This window comes from Somniosus microcephalus, unplaced genomic scaffold (genome assembly GCF_052327205.1).
Source record: "Somniosus microcephalus isolate GS21.2 unplaced genomic scaffold, FLI_Smic_1.0 unresolved_chr2, whole genome shotgun sequence".
NCBI classification, from domain to species: domain Eukaryota; kingdom Metazoa; phylum Chordata; class Chondrichthyes; order Squaliformes; family Somniosidae; genus Somniosus; species Somniosus microcephalus.
In genome coordinates this window covers 89375840-89396192 of record NW_028225180.1, presented here as the reverse complement: position 1 = coordinate 89396192, position 20353 = coordinate 89375840, and the positions used below count along the sequence as shown (strand labels likewise).

The 20353-nt window shown below is 54.6% G+C and overlaps 1 protein-coding gene across 1 annotated transcript; it reads right to left on the bottom strand.

The window, feature by feature from the left end:
- Positions 1 to 1234: 1234 nt before the first annotated feature.
- Positions 1235 to 17540, bottom strand: LOC147092977 (forkhead box protein A2-like). The gene is made up of 2 exons (XM_085975765.1): positions 17293 to 17540; positions 1235 to 2532 (listed from the first exon to the last, which is right to left on the bottom strand). Exons 1-2 carry the CDS (start codon positions 17359 to 17361, stop codon positions 1330 to 1332), a joined length of 1272 nt encoding a protein of 423 aa, XP_085831891.1. The 5' UTR covers positions 17362 to 17540; the 3' UTR covers positions 1235 to 1329.
- Positions 17541 to 20353: the final 2813 nt, after the last annotated feature.

Below are 20353 nucleotides of genomic sequence, written 5' to 3'. Positions count from 1 at the left end.
GTGTGGAACTCTCTCCCACAGAAAGCACTCGACGCCAGCTCAATAATTTTAAAGCTGAGATCAATAGATTTTTGCTAGACAAGGGAGATGGAGCCAAGGTGGGTGGATGGAGTTAGGATACAGATCAGCCGTGACCTCAGTGAATGGGGGACAGGCTCAAGGGGCTGAATGGCCTCCTCCTGTTCCTGTGTAACAGGCTCGAGGGGGCTGAATGGCCTCCTCCTGTTGCAGTGTAACAGGCTCGAGGGGCTGAATGGCCTCCTCCTGTTCCTGTGTAACAGGCTCGAGGGGCTGAATGGCCTCCTCCTGTTCCTGTGTAACAGGCTCGAGGGGGCTGAATGGCCTCCTCCTGTTCCTGTGTAACAGGCTCGAGGGGGCTGAATGGCCTCCTCCTGTTCCTGTGTAACAGGCTCGAGGGGGCTGAATGGCCTCCTCCTGTTGCAGTGTAACAGGCTCGAGGGGCTGAATGGCCTCCTCCTGTTCCTGTGTAACAGGCTCGAGGGGGCTGAATGGCCTCCTCCTGTTCCTGTGTAACAGGCTCGACGGGGCTGAATGGCCTCCTGTTCCTGTGTAACAGGCTCGAGGGGACTGAATGGCCTCCTCCTGTTCCTGTGTAACAGGCTCGAGGGGGCTGAATGGCCTCCTCCTGTTGCAGTGTAACAGGCTCGAGGGGCTGAGTGGCCTCCTCTTCCTATGTAACAGGCTCGAGGGGGCTGAATGGCCTCCTCCTGTTGCAGTGTAACAGGCTCGAGGGGGCTGAATGGCCTCCTCCTGTTCCTGTGTAACAGGCTCGAGGGGGCTGAATGGCCTCCTCCTGTTCCTGTGTAACAGGCTCGAGGGGGCTGAATGGCCTCCTCCTCTGCCTATGTAACAGGCTCGAAGGGGCTGAATGGCCTCCTCCTGTTCCTGTGTAACAGGCTCGAGGGGGCTGAATGGCCTCCTCCTGTTGCAGTGTAACAGGCTCGAGGGAGTGAATGGCCTCCTCCTGTTCCTGTGTAACAGGCTCGAGGGGTTGAATGGCCTCCTACTGTTCCTGTGTAACAGGCTCGAGGGGCTGAATGGCCTCCTCCTGTTCCTGTGTAACAGGCTCGAGGGGCTGAATGTCCTCGTCCTGATACTATAAGCGGTAGCGATGGCTTTGAAACAATAGGCGTGGTTACACGCCAGAGAATGAGTTGCGTACATTGAACAGCTTTTGCTCTCACATTGTCCCTTTGATTCGTACAATCAAGGATTAATATTAATTCACATCGGTTCATTGTCAAAATAACAGGTAGATATCTACAAAACATATACACGTTGGGATAAAGTCCGTTTTTTACAGAGGGCCTAGATTGAGCTCAGCACTGGGCGGGAGCACAGCGACTGGTAGCAGGACGAGTCGTTGGGAACGGGCGCAAGGTCTAGACATGTTTTGGGGAACACAGAACTCATCGTCAGGTCTCCGGTCATTGACGGTCCATAGCTGGAATACTGCATCATCTGCTCGTAGGGCTTCAGGTCCATTCTGGGGTGCTGCTGCTGGTCCGAGGCCATGAGGTTGGTGATGGAGAAAGGGTGGCTCAAGGCCAAGTGGGGGTCAGGCTTGAGGTAGGCTTCGGAGGCCAGTTGGGAGAGGAACGACGGGTGGGAGGCCACCAAAGAGCTGGGCTTGGCGCCCGGGGGGCTCTCCTGCTCCAGGAGCCCGGGGCTGGGGTTGGGGGACGCCTTGCCCAGTTGCGGGTAGAAGGGGCGCCCCTGGTGCCTGCTGTACTCTGAGCTGGGGGACTCGATGGAGGAGTCCGTCTCCACGCTCGGAGCTGGGGACTTGTCCCTCTGCCCGGGGCTCTCTGTGGACGGCCCGGCACCGTCCTTCGGAGCGCCGGACGACGGGCCTTTCTTCTCGCACTTGAAGCGCTTCTGCCTCCTGAGGTAACAGCCGTTCTCGAACATGTTGCCCGAGTCCGGGTGCAGCGCCCAGTAGGACCCTTTGCCCGGCTTCTCCGGGGACCGGGGCATTTTTATGAAGCAGTCATTGAAGGAGAGCGAGTGCCGGATGGAATTCTGCCAGCGCTGCTGGTTCTGCCGGTAGTACGGGAAAAAGTCCATGATCCACTGGTAGATCTCGTTGAGGGTCAGCATCTTGTGCACCGACTGCTGGATGGCCATGGTGATGAGGGAGATGTAGGAGTAGGGAGGCTTGGCGTGCGTGTAGCCGCGCCTGAAGCTTTTGGCGTCGCCCGGGAACTCCAGGTTGCCCTGCCCGTACCCTGGGCCGACGGCCGGGTTGATGTCGCAGTAGGGAGTGATCTGGTTCAGGGGGCCGCTCGGGGCTCCGACCTGCCCCAGCGGCAAGCTCAGCGAGGTCCCCATCCCAGCTGCTTCTGACGCCAAGCTGGTCACAGCCCCCGCGTTGCCTCCGATAGCCGACAGCGGATGATGGCTCATTCCTGGGTTTAAGTAAGGCATCGCCATAGTCCCCGGTGGTCGCGCGTTGGACATATAGGAGGTCATGCTACTCCCTGAATTCATGCCGGTCAGAGATTGATAAATCTAACATAGATAGAGAGATTGAAAACAAAAATTTAGTTATAATGTTAAATAATAAAATGCAAAAGAAGATAGGAGCAGGAGTCGGCCATTCGGCCCCTCGAGCCTGCTCCACCATTCAATGAGATCATGGCTGATCCAATATCCAAGCTAATTGGACCTGTTCTGCTTGCCTGCACCTAAAATGGCTCAAGACTGGCTTACAACAACATGCATTAGTACAGAATTAACAACAGAAAGCGCTGGAAAAACTCAGCAGGCCAGGCGGTGAGAGAGAAACAGAATTAACGTTTCAGGTCTGGGACGCTTCATCAGAACTGGAAAAAGCTGGAGATGGAACAGATTTAAAAGCAAGTTTAGGGGCTGGGAAAAGGGGGAGGGGATGAAAGGACAAAAGAGAAGGTCTGTGATAGGATAGAAGGCAGGAGAAGTGAAGAGGCATTAAGAGATATTCAAGGCGAGAGGAGACGGTAATGGGTCAGGTTAAGAATCAAAGGATGGCTCGAGATGAGATGTGAATTGCGCTGGCAGGATGAAGGACAGCGGCCCCGTGCGAAGTACGACATCACCAGGAGCGTAGCTCAAAGAAAGAATTTGTCATCGAGCCACATCAGCAGATATGAGGGCAGGCGACCAAAAGCTTGGTCAAAGAGGTCGGTTTTAAGGAACGTCTTAAAGGGGGAGAGAGAGTGTAACCTTAGCGGCACACTATGTTACAGCTTGCCATAAACAGAGGGACAACCAGTAAACCTAAGAAAAGAGTATATACAAATTATACGAATGTATATTTATACACTCAGGGATATATCTGTTTATACACTGTATGAATAGATCTGTGTTTATGTGTTCAACCATAAATGTTTTTCGATGCTTTGGCAACATAAGATGTACCTTATCATGCCAATAAAGCGATTTGAATTGAATTGAATTGAATTGAATTGAATTGAGAGAACATAATAATTAGGAGCAGGAGTCGGCCATTCGGCCCCTCGAGCCTGCTCCACCATTCAATAAGATCATGGCTGATCATCGACCTCAACTCCACTTTCCCGCCCGATCCCCATATCCCTCGATTCCCCTAGAGTCCAAAAATCTATCGATCTCAGCCTTGAATATACTCAACGACTGAGCCTCCACAGCCCTCTGGGGCAGAGAATTCCAAAGATTCACCACCCTCTGAGTGAAGAAATTTCTCCCCATCTCAGTCTTCAATGGCCGACCCCTTATCCTGAGACTGTGACCCCTGGTTCTAGACTCCCCAGCCAGGGGAAACATCCTCCCTGCATCTACCCTGTCAAGCCCTGTAAGAATTTTGTATGTTTCAATGAGATCACCTCTCATTCTTCTAAACTCTAGGGAATATCGGCCGAGTCTGCTCAATCTCTCCTCATAGGACAATCCCCCCATTCCAGGAACCAGTCTGGTGAACCTTCGTTGCACTCCCTCTACGGCAAGTATATCCTTCCTTAAGTAAGGAGACCAAAACTGTCCACAATACTCCAGGTGTGGTCTCACCAGGGCCCTATATAATTGTAGTAAGACGTCTTTACTCTTATACTCAAATCCTCTTGTAATAAAGGCCAACATACCAGAGAGGCGGAGAGGTTTAGGGAGGGAATTCCAGAGCTTGGGGCCCAGGCAGCTGAAGGCATGGCCACCAATGGTGGGGGCAATGGAAATCTTCAGACATCATCACCTGCAGCAGAGGGGAGTGGGGGCAAAAATGATTGTTGTTTGGAAAGTGTGTGTGTGTGAATGTCGGGGTGAGGAGGGCTTCGGCCTAGACTCAGACTTGGCCGGAGGAGGCCGAGATCGGTGGAACTGTAACCCAGCAAGTGATCACAGAATCACGCAGCACAGGAGGAGGCCATTCGGCCCATCGTGCCTGTGCCGGCTCTTTGAAAGAGCTCTCCAATTAGTCCCACTCCCCCCTGCTCTCTCCCCACAGCCCTGCACATTTCTCCTTTTCCAGTATTTCTCCAATTCCCTTTTGAAAGTTACTATTGAATCTGCTCCCACCGCCCTTTCAGGCAGCACATTCCAGATCACAACAACTCGCTGCGGAAAAACACTCTCCTCATCTCCCCTCTGGTTCTTTTACCGATTATCTTCAATCTGTGCCCTCTGGTTACCGACCCTCCTGCCACTGGAAACACTTTCTCCTTATTTACTCCATCAAAACCCCTCGTGATTTTAAACGCCTCTATTAAATCTCCCCTTAACCTTCTCTGCTCTAAGAAGAACATAGAAACATAGAAGATAGGAGCAGGAGTAGGCCATTCGGCCCCTCGAGCCTGTTCCGCCATTCAATGCGATCATGGCTGATCATCCAAATTCAGTACCCTGTCCCTGCCTTCTCCCCATACCCCTTGATCCCTTTAGCATTAAGAAATATATCTAACTCCTTCTTGAATATATTTAATGAATTGGCCTCAACTGCCTTCTGTGGTAGAGAATTCCACAGGTTCCCCACTCTCTGGGTGAAGAAATTCCTCCTCATCTCAGTCCTAAATGGCTTACCCCTTATCCTTAGACTGTGACCCCTGGTTCTGGACTCCTGCATCTCGTCTGTCCAGTCCTGTTAGAATTTTATAGGTTTCAGTGAGATCCCCTCTCATTCTTCTAAACTCCAGCGAATACAAGCCCAATACAAGAACAACCCCAGCTTCTCCAGTCTCTCCACATTAACTGAAGTCCCTCATCCCTGGGACCATTCTAGTAAATCTCCTCCGCACCCTCTCCAAGGCCTCGACATCCTTCCTAAAGTGCGGTGCCCAGAATTGGACACAATACTCCAGCTGAGGCCTAACCAGTGATTTATAAAGGTTCAGCATAACTTCCTTGCTTTCTGTTAATAACACCTTTTGGAGAGGAGGTAATATTAAATCAACGGAATCATTCAATTGCTCTGTAATTGGGCGATTGAAGTCTCCAATCTGAACGTACAGTGACTCAGATGTTGCCAGTAATCTGTTAAAAGGCTGAAATTCAGATCATTGTCATTTTCGGCGTGTGGTTCCCTCAGGACACTGCCCTCTTTCCACATGTCCCTGTAAGTCTTTTCAAACCTCATTAACTCCTCCACAGCACGGCCGATGTGCAAACAACCCGTCCCTTCCCTTAGCCGCAGTGGAGGCCACCCAGCAAGCCCCTTCCACCCCTTCAATTGTCACCATTGAACTCTTCAACCCGGCTAATTAAACTTTAAAAGAGACTCGAGCTGTGAGTGACAGGTCGGCCATCAGATCTAGCAGAGATAAGCGTGTTGCAGAGTCTGAATCTTTCAAACCCCCGACCGCTCTCTTAATTTCCTGCCTTTTCTCCCCGCTTCCCCTCTGCTGAATCTGATGACTTTTGAAGATTTCCATCGCTCCACCATTGGTGGCCGTGCCTTCAGCCGCCTGGGCCCCGAGCTCTGGAATTCCCTCCCTAAACCTCTCCGCCTCTCTCTCCTCCTTTAAGACGCTCCTTAAAACCAACCTCTTTGACCAAGCTTTTGGTCGCCTGTCCTAATATCTCCTTAATCTTAGTCATAGAGTCATACAGCACAGAAAGAGGCCCTTCGGCCCATCGTGTCTGCGCCAGCCATCAAGCCCTGTCTATTCTAATCCCATTTTCCAGCACTTGGTCCGTAGCCTTGTATGCTATGGCGTTTCAAGTGCTCATCTAAATGCTTCTTGAATGTTGTGAGGGTTCCTGCCTCTAGCACCCTTTCAGGCAGTGAGTTCCAGATTCCAACCACCCTCTGGGTGAAAAAGTCTTTCCTCAAATCCCCTCTAAACCTCCTATCCCTTACCTTGAAACTATGCCCCCTGGTTATTGACCCCTCTACTAAGGGGAAAAGTTCCTTTCTATCTACCCTATCTATGCCCCTCATAATTTTGTACACCTCCATCAGGTCCCCCCCTCAGCCTTCTCTGCTCGAAGGAAAACAACCCCAGCCTGTCCAGTCTCCCTTCATAGCTGAAGCGCTCCAGCCCAGGTAACATCCTGGTGAATCTCCTCTGCACCCTCTCCAATGCAATCACATCCTTCCTATAGTGAGGCGACCAGAACTGCACACAGTATTCCAGCTGTGACCTAACTAGCGTTTTGTACAGCTCCATCATAACCTCCCTGCTCTTATATTCTATGCCTCGGCTAATGAAGGCAAGTATCCCATATGCCTTTTTAACCACCTTATCTACCTGTCCTGCTGCCTTCAGGGATCTATGTACATGCACACCAAGGTCCCTCTGATCCTCTGTCCTTCCTCGGGTCCTACCATTCCTATTCATTCCTTATAGACGCATAACAGCACAGAAGGAGGCCATTCGGCCCATCGAGTCCGCACCGGCTCTCTGTAGAGCAATCCAGTCAGTCCCATTCCCCCGCTCTATCCCCGGAGCCTTGCAAGTTTATTTCCCTCCAGTGCGTATCCAGTCTCCCCTTGAAAACATTGAGTGTCTCCGCTTCCACCACTTCCGTCGGCAGCGAGTTCCAGGTCCTCACCACTCGCTGCGTAAAAAAGTTTTTCTCATGTCCCCCCTGTATCTCTCGCCCAAAACCTTAAATCTGTGTCCCCGAGTCCTTGTACCATCAACTAGTGGGAACAGCCTTTCCCCGTCTAGCCTATCCAAACCCGTCATAATCATTAATCAGAAGGCTATGGAGGCCGAGTCACTGAATATATTAAAGAAGGAGATAGATAGATTTCTAGACACAAAAGACATCAAGGGGTATAGGGAGAGAGCGGGAATATGGTATTGAGAGAGAGGATCAGCCATGATCATATTGAATGGCGGAGCAGGCTCGAAGGGCCGAATGGCCGACTCCTGCTCCTATTTTTCTATGTTTCTATTATGTGGCTCGGTGTCAAATGTTGTTTGATTTACGCTCCTGTGCAGCACCTTGGGACGTTTTACTATGTTAAAGGCGCTATATAAATGCAAGGTGGTTGTTGTTATGTTACTGCGGACGCCAGCTGCCCCCTTCAGTACCTCACATGGAAGGCCAAGCCCCCATGTTGCGAGCCCAGAGGGTGCGTGTCAGCCAGCTATCCGACTGTGCAAGGCATCACGGGCCCAAGTCCCACCCAGTGCTCACTCAACGCCCACACACGCGGCCTTTCCAGCTGCGTCCCTGGATTCGGAGAACCCCGGGACTGATTGTCTTTTTATACATCCTCGGAGAAATAAGGCCAGTCACGGCTCCCTTACTGATATCCGAGAATAGAACCGCAGAATGGTTACCGCGCAGGAGGAGGCCATTCGGCCTGTCGAGCCCGTGCCAGCTCTCTGCAAGAGCCCTTCCGCTAGTCCCACTCCCCCGCCCTTTCCCCGGAGCCCTGAAAATGTTTTCTTCAGGTACTTATCCAATTCCCTTTTGAAGGCCGTGATTGAGTCAGCCTCCACCACGCTTTCAGGCAGCGCATTCCAGATCCTAACCCCACGCTGCGTAAAAAAGCTTTTCCTCCTGTCGTCTTTGGTTCTTCTGCCAATCACCTTAAATCTGTGTCCTCTGGTTCTCGACCCTTCCGCCAATGGGTACTAGGGTTTGGATGATCAGCCATGATCTCGTTGAATGGCGGAGCAGGCTCGAAGGGCCGAATGGCCTACTCCTGCTCCTATCTTCTATGTTTCTATGTTTCTATCATGGCTGATCTTCGACCTCATCTCCACTTTCCCACCCGATCCCCATATCCCTTAATTCCCCATGAGTCCAAAAATCTATCGATCTCTGCCTTGAATATACTCAACGACTGAGCCTCCACAGCCCTCTGGGGCAGAGAATTCCAAAGATTCACCACCCTCTGAGTGAAGAAATTTCTCCTCATCTCAGTCCTAAATGGCCGACCCCTTATCCTGAGACTGTGACCCCTGGTTCTAGACTCCCCAGCCAGGGGGAACATCCTCCCTGCATCTACCCTGTCAATCCCCCTCAATGTTTCAATGAGATCACCTCTCACTCTTCTAAACTCCAGAGAGTATCAGCCCAGTCGACTCAATGACTGATGGGATCAAACCCCTTGTCTATTTCCCATTCACTCCCTTCCTTCGTCGCTGGGTCCAAGTCCTGGAACTCCCTCCCCGACAGCACTGTGGGAGCACCTTCACCACACGGACTGCAGCGGTTCAAGAAGGCGGCTCACCACCACCTTCTCAAGGGGCGACTAGGGATGGGCAATAACTGCTGGGCCTTGCCAGCGACGCCCACATCCCCAGAATGGATGGAAAGAAACATCCCATTTTCCAGCAGGGTTGTCAGTGTCAGCAGTGGCTCAGTGGGCAGCACTCTCGCCTCTGAGTCAGAAGGTTGTGGGTTCAAATCCCACTCCAGGGACTTGAGCACAAAAATCTAGGCTGACATTCCAGGGCAGTACTGAGGGAGCGCCGCACTGTCGGAGGGGCAGTACTGAGGGAGTGCCGCACTGTTGGAGGGGCAGTACTGAGGGAGCGCCGCACTGTTGGAGGGGCAGTACTGAGGGAGCGCCGCACTGTTGGAGGGGCAGTACTGAGGGAGCGCCGCACTGTTGGAGGGGCAGTACTGAGGGAGCGCCGCACTGCCGGAGGGGCAGTACTGAGGGAGCGCCGCACTGTTGGAGGGGCAGTACTGAGGGAGCGCCGCACTGTTGGAGGGGCAGTACTGAGGGAGCGCCGCACTGTCGGAGGGGCAGTACTGAGGGAGCGCCGCACTGTCGGAGGGGCGGTACTGAGGGAGCGCCGCACTGTCGGAGGGGCAGTACTGAGGGAGCGCCGCACTGTTGGAGGGGCAGTACTGAGGGAGCGCCGCACTGTCGGAGGGGCGGTACTGAGGGAGCGCCGCACTGTCGGAGGGGCAGTACTGAGGGAGCGCCGCACTGTCGGAGGGGCAGTACTGAGGGAGCGCTGCACTGTCGGAGGGGCAGTGCTGAGGGAGCGCCGCACTGTCGGAGGGGCAGTACTGAGGGAGCGCCGCACTGTCAGAGGGGCAGTACTGAGGGAGCGCCGCACTGTCAAGAGGGGCAGTACTGAGGGAGCGCCGCACTGTCGGAGGGGCGGTACTGAGGGAGTGTCGGAGGGGCAGTGCTGAGGGAGCGCCGCACTGTCAGAGGGGTGGTACTGAGGGAGCGCCGCACTGTCGTAGGGTCAGTGCTGAGGGAGCGCCGCACTGTCGGAGGGGCAGTACTGAGGGAGCGCCGCACTGTCGGAGCGGCAGTAGTGAGAGAGCGCCGCACTGTCGGAGGGGCAGTACTGAGGGAGCGCCGCACTGTCGGAGGGGCAGTACTGAGGGAGAGCTGTACTGAGGGAGCGCCGCACTGTTGGAGGGGCAGTACTGAGGGAGCGCCGCTCTGTCGGAGGGGCAGTACTGAGGGAGCGCTGCACTGTCGGAGGGGCAGTACTGAGGGCGCGCCGCACTGTCGCCGGGGCAGTACTGAGGGAGCGCCGCACTGTTGGAGGGGCAGTACTGAGGGAGCGCCGCACTGTCGCCGGGGCAGTACTGAGGGAGTGCCGCACTGTCGGCGGGGCAGTACTGAGGGAGCGCCGCACTGTCGGAGGGGCAGTACTGAGGGAGCGCCGCACTGTTGGAGGGGCAGTACTGAGGGAGCGCCGCACTGTCGGAGGGGCAGTACTGAGGGAGCCTTGCACTGTCGGAGGGGCAGTACTGAGGGAGCGCCGCACTGTCGGAGTGTCAGTACTGAGGGAGTGCCGCACTGTCGGAGGGGCAGTACTGAGGGAGTGCTGCACTGTCGGAGGGGCAGTGCTGAGGGAGCGCCGCACTGTCGGAGGGGCAGTACTGAGGGAGCGCCGCACTGTCGGAGTGTCAGTACTGAGGGAGTGCTGCACTGTCAGAGGGGCAGTACTGAGGGAGTGCCGCACTGTCAGAGGGGCAGTACTGAGGGAGCGCCGCACTGTCAGAGGGGCAGTACTGAGGGAGTGCCGCACTGTCAGAGGGGCAGTACTGAGGGAGCGCTGCACTGTCGGAGGGGCAGTGCTGAGGGAGCGCCGCACTGTCGGAGTGTCAGTACTGAGGGAGTGCCGCACTGTCAGAGGGGCAGTACTGAGGGAGCGCCGCACTGTCAGAGGGGCAGTACTGAGGGAGCGCCGCACTGTCGGAGGGGCGGTACTGAAGTCTCTGGAGTGGGGGCTCGAACCCACAACCTCTGACTCAGAGCCGAGCGTGCTACCCACTGGAATAAGAACGGACTTGAAAACTGTAATGAGAGTTGTCTACCGGCCTCCTGACAGCAGCAATGAAGTGGCCGAATGTATTAGTTTAGAGATTAGCGAGGCTAGTAGCAGAAGTGGAGTTGTTTTAACGGGAGACTTTAACTCTGATGTCGATTGTGAAGAGCAGGGTGGCTCCTGTCAGAGAGGTCGTGAATTTCTGGATAGCATTCGAGATCGTTCTCTGAGCAATCTGCTGGAGAACCAACAAGAGGGCAGGCCAGAGTAGATTTAGCAATGAGTAATGAGCCAGACTCGTTAATAATCTACCGGTAAGGGAACATTTATCTAACAGTGATCAGAACACAATCGAATTCAATGCTAGGTTCGAAAAGGAGAAATTTAACACAGCTGCTAAGGCTGTAGGTTTTACAGAGGATTCCATCAGCACAGAAACAGGCCATTCGGCCCAACCAGTCCGAGCCGGTGTTTATGCTCCACTCGAGCCTCCTCCCGTCTTTCCTCATCCAAATCTATCAGCATAACCCTCTATTCCCTTCTCCCTCATACGCTTATCCAGCCTCCCCTTAAATCCATCGATACTATTCGCTTCAACCACCCCCTGTGGTGGCAAGTTCCACATTCTCACCACTCTCTGGGTAAAGAAGTTTCTCCTGAATTCCCTATTGGATTTCTTGGTGACTATCTTATATTGATGGCCTCTAGTTTTGCTCTTCCCCACAAGTGGAAACACTCTCTCTGTATCCACTCTATCAAAACCTTTCATCATTTTAAAGACCTCTATTAGGTCACCCCTCAGCCTTCTATTTTCAAGAGAAAAGAGACCCAGCCTGTTCATCCTTTCCTGATACGTATACCCTCGCATTTCTGGTATCATCCTTGTAAATCTTCTCTGCACCCTCTCCAGTGCCTCGATATCCTTTTTATAATATGGCGACCAGAACTGTACGCCGTTTTGGCAAGGCTAGCTTTAACAGGATGAGACAGAGACGTAACGACAGCAATCCGGTCAAAACCACTCTCGGGTAAAACATCAGACAAACAGTGGGAGTTGTTCAAGGCAGAGTTTAGCTTAATACGGGACCGGCCTCAACCGCTACAGGGCAAACGCTCCAACTTACCAAAATAAAAACAGCCACAGCCGACGCAAGAGGTGAGAGATGGCATTAAAGTAAAGGAAAGAGGGTATAAAAGTGCAAATGTAGATCCAGGGGAACTGGGAGCAATGTTCCCGCACGGTTTGGAGAAACTGCACAAATCTGAATGGGCCTCTCGGCCACTTAAAGGGACTGCGCACGGAAAAACAGATGAGAGGGAACATTGAGCGGAGCGCCCCGAAAAAATTAGCACCCCCGCGGCCAAAATTCATCGGTAGCACCCCAAGAGGGAAGCGGGGCGCTACTGGAACCACCCTGCCTCCCTCTTGGGGCGCTGCGAGGAAATATCGTGGCACGATGTGCCGCAGCATTGCAGGCCTTCCTCCTTAAAGGGGAGGGGCTTTGAGCAGCGTGACCCGGGGCCCAGCTGGGGCCACCGTGGATCGGGAGTGCCGGCAAAAGAGCCCGGCACTCGAGAGAAGAGCCCAGCTCACGGTGCGCAGCCGGTACTCCGCGGTGGGTGGGGGGGGGGGGGGTTGGTCAGGAGGCCGGGGAATGGCAACGGAGGCAGGTGCTGGCAGGTGGCCAGCAACAAAAATGGCCGCCCGGCACCTCGCCTTTAATTAGCGCCGCCCCGGCCGCAGGTAGGCCCCCCCCTGACCCTGTCGGACATGGCGCCCGGCGGTACGTCAGGGGGCGCTCCCGAAGATCGCGGCCGGGGCGCTGCACACGACGATGATGTCATCGCCTTCGTGGTGCTAACGGTTACCGCCGCCACTAATCTCCCGCGTTGGCGGCGCCGCGCCCGGGCGCTCGTTGCCTCTTAGGGCGCTAACGGGAGGCGCAAAGCAAAAGGTTTTTACAATTGCATTAGAAGCAAAAGGTGGGCCCTTTAAAAATAGTTGTGCGTAATATTACAAATGAAAGTAAGGAAATGGCGGACTTGTAGAATAATGACTTCACAGGAGAGGAAGAGGATAATATTCCTGATATTCCAGGGAAATATGTAATGAATCAAGGACTAGAGCTCACTAAAGTTATCGTAAACAAGGAAACAGTATGCGGAAAAAGTAACGTCACTGAAGACTGACAAAACCCCAGAGCCCAATGGATTCCACCCCAGGGGCTTAAAGCAAGTAGGTGAGGAAGTTGCAGATACATTTGCCATAATCTTCCAAAGCTCTCTCGATTCAGGAATTGTCCTTTTAGATTGGAAAATCGCAAACGTAACTCTATTATTTAAGAAAGGTGAGAGAGAGAGAGAGAAACCGGGAAATGATAGGCCTGTTAGTCTATCCTCTGCTGTGGGGAAGTTATTGGAATCTATAACAAAGGACAGAGTGACTGAGCACTTTAAGAAATTTGAGCTGATTGGATCATGGGTTTGTAAAAGGTGGGTCATGTCTAACGCACCTGATTGAACTTTTCGAGGAAGTAACTAAAGTAGTGGACGGGGGAGTGTCTACGGATGCAGTTTATATGGACTTCCAGAAGGTGTTCGATAAGGTTCCACACAAGAGACTGTTAGCGCGAATTAAAACTCATGGAATTGAAGGCAAATTATTGACCTGGGTAGGAGATTGGTGAGGTGGTAGAAGACAGAGTGTAGGGATAGAAACATAGAAGATAGGAGCAGGAGTAGGCCATTCGGCCCCTCGAGCCTGCTCCGCCATTCAATGAGATCATGGCTGATCAATAATGGGTATGTACTCGAATTGGAAGGAAGTGATTAGCGGTGTCCCACAAGGATCTGTGCTGGGGCCTCAACTATTCACTATACTCCGATGGACGGGTCACATCATCCGCATGCCCGATACGAGACTCCCAAAACAAGCGCTCTACTCAGAGCTCCGGCACGGCAAGAGAGCCCCAGGTGGGCAGAGGAAACGCTTCAAGGACATCCTCAAAGCCTCCTTGAAAAAGTGTAACATCCCCCCACCACCGACACCTGGGACTCCCTGGCCCGAGACCGCACAAAGTGGAGGAGAAGCATCCGGGAAGGCGCCGAACACCTCGAGTCTCTTCGTCGGGAGCAAGCGGAAGCCAAGCGCAGGCAGCGCAAGGAGCGCACGTCAACCCAAGCACCCCACCCACCCGCCCCTTCAACCACCGTCTGCCTCACCTGTGACAGAGACTGTAGGTCCCTCACTGGGACTCATCAGTCACCTGAGAACTCATTGTTAGTGTGGAAGCAAGTCATCCTCGGTTCCGAGGGACTGCCTAAGAAGGAGAAGATATTTATTAACGACTTAGATAACACAATAGAGAGCCATATATCCAGGATTACCGATAACACAAAGATTGGTGTTATAGTAAGTACTGCAGATGGGAGCATAAAATTATAAAGAGATATCGATAGATTAAGTGGGCGGGTGAATCTGTGGCAGATGGATTGCAACATAGGTAAATGTGAGGTCATCCAGTTTAGGCCAAAAAATGATAGATGCGAGTATTATTTAAATGGTGAAAAGCTGGGAACAATGGAGGTCCAAAGAGGTTTAGGGGTCCATGTACACAGATCACTAAAGTGTCGTGGGTCAGGTACAGAAAATAGTCACAAAGGGCGACTGGAATGTTGGCCTTGATCACGAGAGGGCTGGAATCGAAACAGGAGGAAGTTGTGCTCCAACCTGTACAAAGCCCCGGTTAGACCACATACTGTCAGCAGTTCTGGGCACCGCTCCTTGGAAAGGATGTACCGGGCCTCGGAGGGAGGGCAGCGCAGATTGACCAGAATGTTACCGGGGCTCCACGGGTTAGACTATGAGGAGAGATTCCACAAACTCGGCTTGTGTTCCCTGGAATATAGCAGGTTAAGGGGGGATTTGATTGAGGTGTTTAGGATTTTGAAAGGAATTGATGGGGTGGATGGAGAGAAAGTGTTTCCGCTGGTGGGGGCGGGGGGGGGGTCTAGGACAAGGGGGCAGAACCTTAAAATCAGAGCCAGGCCGTTCAGGAGAGAAGTTCGGAAACGTTTCTTCACACAAAGGGTGGTGGAAGTGTGGAACTCTCTCCCACAGAAAGCACTCGACGCCAGCTCAATAATTTTAAATCCGAGATCGATAGATTTTTGCTGGACAAGGGAGATGGAGCCAAGGTGGGTGGATGGAGCTAGGATACAGATCAGCCGCGACCTCAGTGAATGGGGGACAGGTTCGAGGGGCTGAACGGCCTCCTCCTGTTCATGTGTAACAGGCTCGAGGGGCTGAATGGCCCCCTCCTGTTCCTGTGTAACAGGCTCGAGGGGGCTGAACGGTCTCCTCCTGTCCCTGTGTAACAGGCTCGAGGGGCTGAACGGTCTCCTCCTCTTCCTGTGTAACAGGCTCGAGGGGCTGAACGGCCTCCTCCTGTTCCTGTGTAACAGGCTCGAGGGGCTGAACGGCCTCCTCCTGTTCCTGTGTAACAGGCTCGAGGGGGCTGAATGGCCGCCTCCTGTTCCTGTGTAACAGGCTCGAGGGGCTGAATGGCCTCCTCCTGTTCCTGTGTAACAGGCTCGAGGGGCTGAATGGCCTCCTCCTGTTCCTGTGTAACAGGCTCGAGGGGCTGAATGGCCTCCTCCTGTTCCTGTGTAACAGGCTCGAGGGGCTGAATGGCCTCCTCCTGTTCCTGTGTAACAGGCTCGAGGGGGCTGAATGGCCTCTTCCTGTTCCTGTGTAACAGGCTCGAGGGGGCTGAATGGCCTCCTCCTGTTCCTGTGTAACAGGCTCGAGGGGGCTGAATGGCCTCCTCCTGTTCCTGTGTAACAGGCTCGAGGGGGCTGAATGGCCTCCTCCTGTTCCTGTGTAACAGGCTCGAGGGGGCTGAATGGCCGCCTCCTGTTCCTGTGTAACAGGCTCGAGGGGCTGAATGGCCTCCTCCTGTTCCTGTGTAACAGGCTCGAGGGGCTGAATGGCCTCCTCCTGTTCCTGTGTAACAGGCTCGAGGGGCTGAATGGCCTCCTCCTGTTCCTGTGTAACAGGCTCGAGGGGCTGAATGGCCTCCTCCTGTTCCTGTGTAACAGGCTCGAGGGGCTGAATGGCCTCCTCCTGTTCCTGTGTAACAGGCTCGAGGGGGCTGAATGGCCTCTTCCTGTTCCTGTGTAACAGGCTCGAGGGGGCTGAATGGCCTCCTCCTGTTCCTGTGTAACAGGCTCGAGGGGGCTGAATGGCCTCCTCCTGTTCCTGTGTAACAGGCTCGAGGGGGCTGAATGGCCTCCTCCTGTTCCTGTGTAACAGGCTCGAGGGGCTGAATGGCCTCCTCCTGTTCCTGTGTAACAGGCTCGAGGGGGCTGAATGGTCTCCTCCTGTTCCTGTGTAACAGGCTCGAGGGGCTGAATGGCCTCCTCCTGTTCCTGTGTAACAGGCTCGAGGGGCTGAATGGCCTCCTCCTGTTCCTGTGTAACAGGCTCGAGGGGGCTGAATGGTCTCCTCCTGTTCCTGTGTAACAGGCTCGAGGGGCTGAATGGCCTCCTCCTGTTCCTGTGTAACAAGCTCGAGGGGCTGAATGGCCTCCTCCTGTTCCTGTGTAACAGTCTCGAGGGGCTGAATGGCCTCCTGTTCCTGTGAGTGTTATAACTGAGAGCCTTGTACTGAGGGTGGGGTGTAACAGAGAGAGTGTTATAACTCAGAGTCTTATTACGAGGCAGGTGGGGCTCTATAAAGTGCTTTGCGACTCCCTTAGGAAGCTGCTACATAATTTAAATACAAGTCCTTTGCTAACTCTGCTCTTTCAATGGGGAATTTCTCAACAGTAACCTGCCTCCCTAGGGTCGCAAACATCTCAAGGCACTTTGCAGGAGCGGTGGGAGAGCTCGGAGACGTAACTGGGAGCTCGACCGAGGAGGCTGGTGAAGGTGAAGGAAGGACGGGGAGGCGGAGGGCTTGAGAGGGGGAAGCGGCGGAGAGTGACGCTAGGACACCGAGAGCGGGGGTGGGGGGGTGGTGGTGGGAGCGAAGGGGACGGGGCAGGAGAGGCAGAGAAGGCTGGCGGGGAGGAGCTTGCAGGGTGAGGCCACGGAGCGATTTGAAGAGGGAGAGAGAGAAAGTCGAGCGATCAAAACTCAGCGGTTTGCACGCACGCTAGAACTCCCATTCCAACCGCGCCCATCGCCGCCACGGGTCGTCCCGAAGCAATTCACAGCCGCTGTGGCAGGCGATACAAACCCTGCCTCGACATAACACAGTGGCCTCGAGACAAACAGCAACGGCGCACAAGACTCCCGAGTCTGGTAAAACACCGGCCCTGCTTCCGACCCGCCATTGTAAAAAAAAAACCTCAACTCCGTCCCTTATAAGACACTGCAGGTTGAGAGATAGACCCCGTCCCGTCCCGTCCCGCTTCTCAAACACTCAACTGCACAAACTGCAACTTCAAGAAAAAACTTTACACTTCGAAAGAAAACTTTTACCCGGCCCAGCACTCCCCCCACCGCCACCCAACCCCCCACTCCCCGACGCTTCTTAAAAACCCGCAATTTGGCCAGGATTGAGATTGTGTCTTTAAGCTTTTGAGAAGTTATTTAAAAAAAAATCAGAACAGACCTCATTCTCCTGGTAGTAACTGCCCCAGTCTGGAGAATTCACTCCGTCCAGTTTAACCCCACTTAACATCGTGAGGAGGGGGCGGTGGGCCCGGGACGGGAATCACCTCTTCCTCCTGGCTCACGTCTCCCGGACGCTGAGATCGCTTTTGAGAGAAGACTTCTCCAAGTGTCAACTGCCCCCCTCTCTCTCGCTCTGCCTCTCTGTGTGCGGCTGAGTTCTGGCCTCCTCTCCTTATCCACTCAGCTAAAATTTAAATAATCATTTCCCACCTCTTGAGCCAGCCCTCTCCACCCCATGTGTCCCTATTGTACACCTGGGCACCAGCACTGATGCATTTAAATGCCTTCGCTAAACTCTTTATACGGCGCTTTGCTGTCTGCTGGAGATGGTAATTTAAACCCGACACTGCTGCAATCGAAACAATTAATTGGCTTGAAGGCTGAGCTGTTTTTCAGGGTGCGTGTGTTAACCAAGTAGCCTAGTTAGGCCACGGCATCGTACTAATCAAATAAAGTCTCTTTTCGATCCAGTTTCCTGTCCCCGCCCTTGCCAGCCGTGGCTCACTGGGTCTCTCTCGCTCTCTCGCCTCTGCGTCAGAAGGTCGTGGGTTCGAGCCCCCCACTCCAGGGACGTGAGCACAAAATCCAGGCCAGACACTCCGCCAGTGTCAGTACTGAGGGAGCGCCGCACTGTCGAAGGAGCAGGACAGAGGGAGCGCCGCACTGTCACAGGGGCAGTACTGAGGGAGCGCCGCACCGTCGGAGGGGCAGTACTGAGGGAGTACCGCACTGTCGGAGGGGCAGTACTAAGGGAGCGCCGCACTGTCGGAGGGGCAGTACTGAGGGAGCGCCGCACTGTTGGAGGGGCAGTACTGAGGGAGTGCCGCACTGTCGGAGGGGCAGTACTGAGGGAGTGCCGCACTGTCGGAGGGTCAGTACTGAGGGAGCGCCGCACTGTCGGAGGGGCAGTACTGAGGGAGCGCCACAATGTCGGAGAGGCAGTACTGATGGAGTGCCGCACTGTCGGAGGGGCAGTACTGAGGGAGTGCCGCACTGTCGGAGGGTCAGTACTGAGGGAGCGCCGCACTGTCGGAGGGGCAGTACTGAGGGAGCACCGCACCGTCGGAGGGGCAGTACTGAGGGAGCGCCGCACTGTCGGAGGGTCAGTACTGAGGGAGCGCCGCACTGTCGGAGGGGCAGTACTGAGGGAGCGCCGCACTGCCGGAGAGGCAGGACTGAGGAAGCGCCGCACTGTCGGAGGGGCAGTACTGAGGGAACGCTGCACTGCCGGAGAGGCAGGACTGAGGGAGCGCCGCACTGTCGGAGGGGCAGTACTGAGGGAGCGCCGCACTGTCGGAGGGGCAGTACTGAGGGAGCGCCGCACTGTTGGAGGGGCAGTACTGAGGGAGCACCGCACTGTCGGAGGGGCAGTACTGAGGGAGCGCTGTACTGTCGAAGGGGCAGTACTGAGGGAGCGCCGCACTGTCGGAGGGGCAGTACTGAGGGAGCGCCGCACTGTCGGAGGGGCAGTACTGAGGGAGCGCCGCACTGTTGGAGGTGCCGTCTTTCGGATGAGACGTTAAACCGAGGCCCCGTCTGCCCTCTCAGGTGGATGTAAAAGCTCCCACGGCCACTATTGGAAGAAGAGCAGGGGGAGTTCTCCCCGGTGTCCTGGGGCCAATATTTATCCCTCAATCAACATCACTAAAACAGATGATCCGGTCATTATCGCTTCGTTGTTTGTGGGAGCTTGCTGTGCGCAAATTCTCTGCCGCACTTCCTACATTACAACAGTGACCACACTTCAAAAAAAGTACTTCATTGGCTGCGAAGCGGATTGGGACGTCCTGAGGTGTGAAAGTCGCGGGAGAAATGCAGGCTAACCCCTTCCTGCCCAAGTTGAATTTTAAGCCCCCTTCACTATTTGAAGAACAGCCTTACTTTCCGTTAGTCTTTGGGCATTAGTTCCGACCCAATCCGTTCCCTCAGTACTGCCCCTCCAACACTGCGGCGCTCCCTCAGTACTGCCCCTCCGACAGTGCGGCGCACCCTCAGTACTGCCCCTCCGACAGTGCGGCGCTCCCTCAGTACTGCCCCTCCGACAGTGCGGCGCACCCTCAGTACTGCCCCTCCGACAGTGCGGCGCTCCCTCAGTACTGCCCCTCCGACAGTGCGGCGCTCCCTCAGTACTGCCCCTCCGACAGTGCGGCACTCCCTCAGTACTGCCCCTCCGACAGTGCGGCGCTCGAACCCACGACCTTCAGCCTCGGAGGCGAGAGAGTGAGTGTGACCCATGAGCCAGGGCTGACACTGGGGAAGTGCCCAGAGGGGAACCGATGACCACCCACCTCCGTGACTGGCTGCCTGAGAATCCTGACCAGTCCCATTGCCCTCTTGTGAGTGCCTGGGGTACGGGACGACCCGGGAGTGTGCCTGTAGCGGAAGCCTATCTCACGAGGGCTGACAACCTGGTACGATGCTCGCAGCACCTGCCCCCGCCGGCACACAGCAGCGCGATCCTGGGATTCCCAGGCTCTGCATCAGCCTCGAGCCCCCTGTGGATCGCAGTTTCCTGTTCCCACTGCTAACTGGATTAAGCGACAGTTCAGAGGCCGGTATCTGATGGGGGAGGGGCAGGGAGACGGGGTGGGGGGCGGGGGAGGGGGTGAGCGCAGGTACACGTCCTCCAGAACCTCGTTAGCTCGACACTGGCATGGACCCAATGGCCCGAATGGCCCCCTTCTGTGCCGTTATGACTCTATGACCTCATTCCAGATATTTGAGCCCCATAATCCAGACCAACGCTTCTCGGTGGCAGTACTGAAGTTGCTCCTGAATTCCCGATTGGATTTATTAGTGACGATCTTATATTGATGGCCTCTAGTTCTGGTCTGCCCCACAAATGGAAACATCTTCTCTATGTCTATCCTATCAAACCCTTTCATAATTTTAAAGACCTCGATCGGGTCACCCCTCAGCCTTCACTGTTCTAGAGAAAGGAGCCCCAGCCTGTTCAATCTCTCCTGATAAGTTAGAACCTCTCAGTGCTGGGATCATCC

Bases quoted from the DNA above. Each gene is read 5' to 3' on its own strand.
- LOC147092977 (XM_085975765.1), bottom strand. From the start codon at position 17,361: ATGTTAAGTGGGGTTAAACTGGACGGAGTGAATTCTCCAGACTGGGGC. The intron at 2,533-17,292 runs GTCTGTTCTGAT...TATCTATGTTAG, and splicing joins GTTACTACCAGGAGAATGAG to ATTTATCAATCTCTGACCGG.